The sequence below is a fragment of the Prunus dulcis genome, chromosome 5 (assembly GCF_902201215.1).
Source record: "Prunus dulcis chromosome 5, ALMONDv2, whole genome shotgun sequence".
NCBI classification, from domain to species: Eukaryota; Viridiplantae; Streptophyta; class Magnoliopsida; order Rosales; family Rosaceae; genus Prunus; species Prunus dulcis.
In genome coordinates, this window is record NC_047654.1 from 9,770,391 (window position 1) to 9,779,919 (window position 9,529).

The window sequence follows — 9,529 nt, forward strand, 5'->3', positions numbered from 1 at the left end:
AAACATGTAAATATTGTGGTTTTGATGGGCAGAAATCATTCGGAAAAGAATAATATCTCACGACATCGCCGCCATTTTGAATTAATGTTGATTTAATTTCTTGTTGTCCAAAATTATAGCTCATCAACAAGCGTCTTTGTTTTCCCACTATCTTTAAAAAATAATAAAAATTGCATATAAAATAAAATAAAATGATTGTGTTTCAAAACCTAAACCAAAAAGGAAAAATCATAAAGAAAACAAAAGTAAAAAGTAGGGGTAAATACACATAACAAGAATTGAGCTCAACCTCATGGCAAAGTGGTGGAAATTCACCTCACTTTGGCAACAATTTGGACAGATAGATTACTACTTTTATTACTTTTGTGTTTTTCCTATTTTATGTTTAAATTATCAATGTTGGTTTTTAAATTTTTTATTTATGGATTTGTCTGTTAGGGGGAGATAGTTGGGCAAATTGATTATGGAAACTTATTCACTAGGGGGTGTGAAAATCAGAAAGATGGGGTCATGTCGGTGGAAATAGGGAAATGTAGGACAAATCACACGCGCACACCAAAACACACCGATATAAAAACACAAAAAAAATATAATAAATACTTTTTAAAAAGTAAAAATTTAAATACAAAAATATTTCACGTTTTTTAATATATACAATTCTCATCTAAATCTCGAAGCTCTGTCTGTCTGTCTGTCTGTTTCTCTCTCTCTCTCTCTCTCACACACAGCAAGTTTTCTCATACGCAGAGAAAGCAACGCGGAAACGACGAAGAAGACGACGACGACGACGATTTCTGATTTCAAAGTCTCTCTCAACTCTTACTGTCTAAACTTACTGTTATTATATTTTAGAATTTCGTAAATTCAACAAAAAAATAAGAAAAAAATGAGAATGAAATAAACAAGGACAATAGACCTCCTTGCTTTCGTTGCTTTTGACCGAATCGAGGACGAGGACTTTGCTTGGCTCATTCATTCATTCAATTTCAGGTTCTCAAAGCTCTTCTCGAATTTTAACTTTAAACAAATATATTCTTGCTGTTTTTTCGAGTTTATATGTTTTGAGTACCATGCTGTGCTTTGCCGTTGGTGATCTTTGATTTGAGTTAAAAGGGTCTCTGTTTTTGCGTGATTTTGGTTGGTGGGTCAGTGTGTTTGGTGCCAAAAGGAAGAAGCTTTTTGTTTGGCGTTTGAGAGAACTGGGTTTTGGCTTAGTTGGTAGGCTGTGGACTCAATTTGACTAGCTCGGATCATAGTGAGTTGACCCAGATTGGAATCGTTGGAGAGGTATCATTTGTTTAGCTAAAATGCTGAATATTCAGTGATGTATTGCTTGTCTATGCCTTTTGAAATTTCTTCAGTGATGCCTACTCTACATTGTTTCTCTCTGTACAGAGTTTAGCATTAGTGTTAGGACTAAAGTGTCCCTTGACTTGAATCATTGAAATTTGAATAATTTGTCTTGACATTGATTGCATCTTTTGCTTTCTGTGGAAAGGAACATTTGAAAGAAGCTGTTTTTTCACAAAAAGAACAAAACGATTGTTTTTTGAGGAAGCCTTTTATGGGCAGAATTATTGAAGTTAGTTTCAGATATCGAGAAAATGAGTTGAACTTTGACATGGGCATTTTGAGGTTTTCCATGTAACTGTAGATTCTGAATAATCAATCTTTGACAGGTCTTGCTCAGTGAAGGGAACTAATTGGGCTGGCATTGAAGGTGGATGGAGGTTTTGGGTTTTACAAACTTTGGTAAAATTTGAAATTTTGAACCCTCAAGACTTCCTAGTGTTTGCTGTCAAACTCTGAGACTGGGATGGGCTGTGGGTGTTCCAAATTCTCTGTCTGTTGTTGGGGTTCAGAAATTACTGACCCAGTTCTTGAGACCCATAGCGTGGGTAAGAATGTGTAGCTTTCATTTTTCATTTTTTCTCTGTATCTCCGATTGCAATATCATAGTTTGCTGTTCTTTTTGTAGAAAATGAGGAGAAGAATGAACTTGATTTGCCTGCATTTCATGAGTACACAGTTGAGCAACTTAGGACGGCAACCTCAGGATTTGCTTTGGAGAATATAGTTTCTGAACATGGGGAAAAAGCCCCAAATGTGGTTTACAAAGGGAAGCTTGAGAATCAAAGACGGATAGCTGTCAAAAGATTCAATAGATCAGCTTGGCCTGATGCCCGGCAATTTTTGGTAAGCATGTACTGACTCCCCGATGTCATTATGACTACTTCCACAAAAGTTCTTTTATGATCAACATTCACAGATTTTTCCATATTTATGTTCTTTTCTGTTTTTTTGACCGATTCACAACATTCTTGATATTGCTGATTTCTGAGTAACTTTATTACATCTTTCTCATTTTTAAAACTATATGTAATTGCTCATTGCCCTTACCACTACAAAAATTGTTAAACTATTGCTTATCCTATTAATGATATTTTTCTCCCCAGAAAAGGAGTCTGCACTATGGTTGACATATGAGTGGTTCAATTTTTGGAGCATGTTTTGAATTTGGATATCCTACTGACTTTAAATGGTTTAATGATGTTTGCATCTCATGGAATAACTCAATCGTCCAGTTTGATACCACTAAAAGAATTTAATCCCCAATGTATTATTATTATCATCATTTATATGTTGTGGTAACTACTACCATTTGCTTTAATGTTCCCATGATAGTGATCTTGTTTAGGATACACGCATTCAATTGAATGTTCAATATACACTTAATGGCCTCCCCCATTCCCGCAAAGAAGCCCCAAAAGCAAAATTGTGTTTTACAGCCCTCTTTTACTCTTTTTTTTCTTTCCTTTTGATCAGATCCAGCTATTCTAGTTTGGGGAAAGGGCATTATATCTGGTCTATTTATGGCATATAATAATGGACTGATGGATTCATGGCCATTGATCAACCAAGTTAGTTTAATTTTAAATTTTTTATGAAATGCCAACGTGCTCTCTTTACTATCTTCATGAGTTCTTTCATTTTATGCAATATCCACGTGTCTGCACAGCCATTAATGTAGTATTGGTTTTTTTTTTTTTTTTTTTTCATTTCCTTGCATTATGAATTTTGTATTTCTTCCTCTGACCTGACCTTTTACAATTTTAGGAAGAAGCAAGGGCTGTTGGGCAGCTTCGGAACATCCGATTGACAAATTTACTTGGTTGTTGCTGTGAAGGTGACGAGAGACTACTTGTTGCTGAATATATGCCCAATGATACATTGGCAAAGCATTTATTTCATTGTAAGTCCATTAGTTGCTAGTTTTTACTTTATATTTGTTATTTTATAATGTAAACGCCTTTAGTTTTTTGCATTTAATTTTTGTATCCAATATGCTCTTAGTAGTGACTGAAACACTTTAAATATGAATCTGAAGTTTTATCTGATTATCTAACTATTAACATTTAACCGTATTAATCATAGTTTTCCACTATAGTTGTTAAGGGTCTTTTTTAAAAATAAAATTATGAGATGTTTCGAGTGCTATATATTTTTTAAAAAATGATCACTCCTGTTGACAAGATGCAGTAGGTTCTTAGTTTGGCAGTTTCCTTTGGTCAATTCATATTTTCTTTTTTCAACTTCTTAAAGCGTCATATCATTTGTTGTTTTGAATATCATTGACGGCATTTTGGGATCAGATGCAAAACAACACTCAAGATGATTGCTATGTTTGGATTTCATTTGTGTTTCCGCCTGCAAGTCCAGTTTTCATATCTGTTGAAGTATTAGTGAATCTATTTTCCTTTATCTTTGACATCTGTTATCTACTCATACTTCTCCACTGTATTCTATGTGCCCCCTTTTATTTAAACTTTTTGGTCCTCAAAAAACACAACTTTTAGTATTGCGTTTGATTATGTATTGTATCAGGGGAAACACAACCCATGAAATGGGCAATGCGGTTACGGGTGGCTTTATATCTTGCACAGGCTCTTGAATATTGTACCAGTAAAGGACGTGCCCTTTATCATGATTTAAATGCCTATAGAATTGTGTTTGATGATGTGAGTATCTATCTACTTTCTGTTTCTTCAAACTTAACTTAATACTGTCATTTCTGCCCCTCATTTGTTGTTTGAGTCTCATACGAATTGCTCTTACTAAAACCTCAGGATGGCAACCCTAGACTTTCATGCTTTGGTATGATGAAAAACAGTAGAGATGGGAAAAGCTACAGTACAAACCTGGCATTTACTCCTCCCGAGTATCTACGGACAGGTATGTATCTTCTAGAAGTAAAATTTCTCAGCTTTTGGCATTGATTCATTAATAACATTTTTGGGTTCTTCATTGGACCAGCATGGCAGTTGAACCTTTGTTACCATCGGACACTGATATTCAGATGTTACATATCAGATGTTACATGTGATGTTTGCCTGTTGTGACTTGTGATGTTATGTTTACTTGTTCCTGTTTTCATCCTTTTATTTATTTTTTAGTTTCGTCAAGTAGGTTTTTTTGTGGGTCCAAGATGGTATTGTGTAATTCAATTTCTAATATGGTCTGGAATTTGACTGAATACCAGCTTTAGTCATTGGAATATTTTTTTCCTCTTATGATGTCCATAGTTTATATATATCTCTTCATTATATAATATACATCGCTTGATAAAGTAGGGGTAATTTGTTGAGTAATCTGCAAATATGGCATTTTACAAGGGAAATTCAATTTGGAACTCAAATTCTTATCTCTGTATGTACTCTTGCACCTACATACAACACAAACACATGTGCATGCCTGCCAAACATGATTCTCTTTAAACGTGAAAGTACTCTGGTTTCCATCTTGTATAGTGGATTTTGTTGCTGTCAGTTGCAATGGTCTACATGGTTGTTATCTGAGCAGTTCTTTTGCTACATATATGTTTTATATGTTTCTTTTAAATAACATGCTTCTGTTGCTCTTGATTTCCCACTCTCCATGGATGTTATTTGGCCAGTCTAATTTCGTTCTCATATTCTGGGGGTGTTTATTTGAATGTTTATTTTATGAATACCATATCCCTCTCATCTTTTCTGTAGGAAGAGTCACGGCAGAAAGTGTAATGTATAGCTTTGGCACCCTTTTGCTTGACCTTCTCAGTGGGAAGCATATTCCTCCAAGCCATGTAAGTCTCTTTTGCAATAAGACCCTTAATGCACCACCAGACGGTTTCCTATTCCTACGAGTAATACGGGAGAGACTAGTATTGGGTATTAGTAATTGTGCCATACTGGAACATTCGTTGATAGCCATGATTATGGAAGTAATGACCACAGGTATATTAGTAATATGGCATGATTCTTCAACCTCAAAAGAATATTGTAAGTAGTTGATGGATGTTGTTTTCCAATATCCTTCCCATTGAATTCTTTAGAAGGTTGAGGTTTTCAGGGTTTCCTCACTGACCTTGAAAAGCATGTGACTCTGGTCATAGGAATAACTTTGTGATTTTTCTTTTCTCATTTGAGCTTTCAGTTCTGAGTTCCATGTAATTGCACATCTAATGTTCAGTTGCACAATGTTCTAGGCACTTGATCTTATTCGGGACAGGAATCTTCAGATGCTAACAGATTCTTGTTTGGAAGGCCAATTTTCAAATGATGAGGGAACTGAGTTAGTACGTTTGGCTTCACGATGTTTGCAATATGAACCCCGAGAGCGTCCTAATCCAAAGTCATTGGTTGCTGCTTTGGTTCCTCTTCAGAAGGATACAGAGGTTGGTTTTTCTTTATTAACTTGTCTCACAAATATTCTTATTGGTTGGTCTTTTCTTTCAAAGTGGTTGCACTATCAAATTTTGAGATTTGGTTACTATTTCTATCTCTTCTTGTCAGAGACTGGAATTCAGAATTGGAAAGCAAAAAAAATACAGCCATATTTAGTGAAAGTTTTTCTTTCTAGAGCCTCAGTTATGAATATAATTTATATCGTACCATTTGTCTGTGGGGTGTACCATTAATAAGACTGGGTCCGTTAATAATGGCATAAGATCCAGACCTCATTCTATTATTTATGTTCAGTTTTTACTCATTATAGACATCCTCAGCAGCAACCCATGATTAGTCAATGTCTGTGCTTGTATTGAAACATTGCATGGTACTTTTTTTTTGTTGCAATATAGACTAAACTTTAAATTCTGCAGGTTGCTTCTCATGTATTGATGGGTATACCACATGGGGCAGCAGCTTTACCTAATCTATCACCGCTTGGTGAAGCCTGTGTGAGGAAGGATTTGACGGCCATACATGAGATCTTAGAAAGCATTGGATATAAGGATGATGAAGGTGCAGCAACTGAGGTTCGTTTCTCATATATCATATTTAAGGAATAGCTAAGTCTCATTATATCATTATATCATATAGCTTTTCTGAGCTTCTGCGTAATCAATTGTAATAAAGTTTCAGCTTTTTCAATTCTGTCAATATTTGTATTATGTCACAAATTCGTTTTAGTTTATGATGGTGGTGTTGCATTGACCTGACATATGTCGATCCTTCAATGGTACTTGTGCTCAGTAACATGAAGGTGCATGTCTAGCCCCGAAAAAAAAAAAAAACATTGAGAATGCATGAGAGCTATTTATAACTGTAGTTTCCATAATTCCTGGTGTAATAGAAGCAATCAACCCATGTCATTTTGTTAAGTGGCATAAAATCAACCAGTGAGCTATATATTTAACCTCTTTGTTTTATTCATTGTGTGACCCATGTTTGCTGTTTAAGTGTTTGCTTTTTCACTTCCAGTAGGCACATTTTAGATAATTGTTATCTTCATTTTTTTAAATATTTAAATGATGACTGTTGAATGTGGTTTAACTCATGCGAACTCAGTCAAGCATCAACCACAGTGATAACCAGTACTCACAGATGGTATGCTAATTGGTGTTTTTTCTAGCTTTCAGCTTTCATTCCAAATGTGGACCAACCAGATGCAGGAGACATTAAACTCAAAGAAAAAGGGTGACGTTGCTTTCTGTCATAAAGATTTCAGGGCTGCAATTGAGTGTTACACCCAGGTCAGATTTAAAGAATATGAAGTATCACCATATAAACCAGATTTGGCAATCAAGTCTCAGACTTGCATAATCATATAAATTAACTTTACTGTATATGATAAAGCCTATGGAGTGGACTAAACTAAAGTATCTCCTGTTGCTAATGGAGCTGAACTGAAGTAAAGATTGAAATTAATTGATATTTTTTTACCCTTAATAAGTTCTGTTTTAGGAAGAAAACAAGTAGAATGGAAACTAGACAAGAAGATTCTTATCTTTCCTTCCCATCTACATGCAATATAACACTAGGGAAAGTGGCACCCTTTCTTTCCTTTTGATATATGCCAAAACGCTAAGCTGTTCACCTTGTAGACCGAGGAGATATAGAAAGTGTTTTGTGCGTGATTCATAAGATTATTTAGTAACACCAGTATATTAGTATATTTCACTTAGCCTGCCTCTTCCATGACTTTCTGGACCAACCAACGACTTATGGCTCTTGTATAAAAGGGATCCCTCAGGGCAGCCCAGGTCCTCATTTTCCCCTACCTCTGTACAAAACAGGCGTAAATGGTCAAGAAGGGTGAAGAGGAGGACAGTGAGTCTGTACCATCAGAGAAATGAAAATACAATGAGACATTAGATATTATTTTACAATTTTATGGTGCGATATGACATTTTACTTATGCGGATTTTTGCTGGAGGTCGGCTTAGGGTACTGAGCCTAGCTTTTACTCGACGTGGGGCCAAAATCCTGCAGTAATTGGCCCTGTCTACTCGGTTAAAGCTTGGCCCTGGTACTAACCCTTTTTCCAATTAACAGTCCTTGAGGTTACAGAAAAAGAGACGTTTATAAGTCATTCTCAATTTGATTTGTCCTGTTATTATAGAAAATAGTTTTGATGGTTGAATAATAAGAGATGTTTCCTAGAAAAGGTTACAGTAACCATATTTTGATTGGTATCTCAAACCCGACTCTTTATGATGTTGGTTTCAGTTTTTTTATGGGTCCACCAGGGATATTGATCCTTAAATCTTTTACAGATTGAAAAGGCAGCATTTCTGCCATCTATCTCACAATTTGTTCATTTAACCTGCAGTTTATTGATGTTGGAACCATGGTTTCCCCGACCGTTTTTGCACGCCGTAGTTTGTCTTATGTGATGAGTGACATGCCGCAGGAAGCCTTGAATGATGCATCACAAGCCCAAGTGATTTCCCCGGTTTGGCACATTGCATCATATTTGCAAGCTGCAGCTCTTTTTGTACTTGGAAGGGATGATGAGGCACAAGTAGCCCTCAAAGAGGGTTGTGTACTAGAAAGTAAAAAGAACGCAACCGCTTGACAATTACAAACGGGAATCTCTTTCCCTTCTAATGAACTGCTCTTTTTCTGAAAGGATGAGCACGGGGGTGCAAAACACAAGGATCTCAATTTTTTGGGCAAATTAATCAGAGGCTAATCAGTCTTGAAGCAGGCTGCAGAGTCGAAAACAGAAGTGATCCTTCTAATTGCATGACTGGTTCATTTGTTGTCATCTTGAAGCATTCTTTTGCAATATATACTATTGGATGGGGTTGGTTGGTTTGGTCTCTTTGGTGGGAGTAAAGGGGAAAACTTTCATTGTTGTTTTTTGAAAAATTTGCCCTTCATTGTTGTTCACTGACCTGTTTCCAATACAACAATCTTGGGAAATAATTATGATGCATTTTGAAATATTATATGTTTGTAAAGGATCCAATCTGCTGTTTGTTGTTGTTGCATTGAAAGGGTGAATAGTGAAAAAAAGAAAAGAAAAATGCTACTGGCATGTTTGTAATTTTATGAACGGTGCTTCTCATTTTTAATAAAATTTGTTGTTTATTGTGAAGTTTTGTCTCTGGTCTGGTGTTAGCAATTTGCACTCAAAAATCAGTAAATTATAAAGAAATTTAATAATCTAGGAACACGGAAAGAAATTTCAAAAGCCAAGGAACAACGATGGACGCAAACATTGTCGAATATGATTGCACGCAGGAATAAAAAGTAAAATGGAGGGCCCAACCGGGTTCGAACCGGTGACCTCTTGATCTGCAGTCAAATGCTCTACCACTGAGCTATGGACCCAACTGTTGATAATGTTCAACCGCAAAAAGCTATAAACACTACACATACGGGTGATTTCAAAAAGTAGCTAGCTTTTTATTTTTCCTTTATAAATAATTTTCTTTAAATGTTGCTCTATAATTATGAATTGCAATAATATTTCTATTTAAAATATTCTCTATATATTTCATTCCCATATATTAATGGCTTCAATGGTGTCATGTGACAAGATGCATAACAAAAATGTTTCTTCCTTGGAAGCCATTACAATACTTGAGTGCAAACCTAGCAGTGAAATGGTCTAAAATAGCTATTTTTTTCCACCATTCAAATTTTCTTGTCGACTTCTAGAATCAAATTAAAAGATTATTACGTTTTATAAATTATTCTCAGTATTATTTAATGAGTAAAGCCACAACTGTTAGAGTTTGCATAAGAAAAATACACTTTCA

General features: G+C 35.4%; 1 protein-coding gene and 1 non-coding gene across 4 annotated transcripts; one reads left to right on the forward strand and one right to left on the reverse strand.

Moving 5' to 3' along the window:
* The first annotated feature begins 667 nt into the window (after positions 1-667).
* LOC117627353 (serine/threonine-protein kinase BSK7-like) lies at positions 668-8,814 on the forward strand. Of its 3 annotated transcripts, XM_034359412.1 has the most exons (12): positions 692-990; positions 1,151-1,287; positions 1,680-1,898; positions 1,979-2,196; positions 3,118-3,253; positions 3,886-4,019; positions 4,128-4,233; positions 5,037-5,122; positions 5,525-5,713; positions 6,140-6,295; positions 6,899-7,012; positions 8,092-8,352. In XM_034359412.1, the coding sequence occupies exons 3-12, from the start codon at positions 1,817-1,819 to the stop codon at positions 8,335-8,337; spliced, it is 1,467 nt and encodes a 488-aa protein (XP_034215303.1). In that variant the 5' UTR covers positions 692-990; positions 1,151-1,287; positions 1,680-1,816; the 3' UTR covers positions 8,338-8,352. The 3 variants fall into 3 exon arrangements, 2 of the variants coding, with proteins under 2 accessions (XP_034215302.1, XP_034215303.1); XM_034359411.1 differs by lacking the exon at positions 1,151-1,287 and having other exon boundaries at positions 668-990; positions 8,092-8,814; XR_004585763.1 differs by lacking the exon at positions 1,151-1,287 and having other exon boundaries at positions 6,892-7,012; positions 8,092-8,202.
* Positions 8,815-9,026: 212 nt separating this feature from the next.
* On the reverse strand, positions 9,027-9,098 carry TRNAC-GCA. The gene has a single exon. It is a non-coding gene; the product is annotated as a tRNA-Cys (tRNA).
* Between the last annotated feature and the right edge of the window lie 431 nt (positions 9,099-9,529).

Excerpts from the sequence above, each read along its gene's own strand:
- LOC117627353 (XM_034359411.1), top strand. The coding sequence starts at position 1,817 with ATGGGCTGTGGGTGTTCCAAATTCTCTGTCTGTTGTTGGGGTTCAGAA. Across the intron at positions 1,899-1,978 it reads TCTTGAGACCCATAGCGTGG|AAAATGAGGAGAAGAATGAA; the intron begins GTAAGAATGTGT and ends TTCTTTTTGTAG. Across the intron at positions 3,254-3,885 it reads GGCAAAGCATTTATTTCATT|GGGAAACACAACCCATGAAA; the intron begins GTAAGTCCATTA and ends GTATTGTATCAG.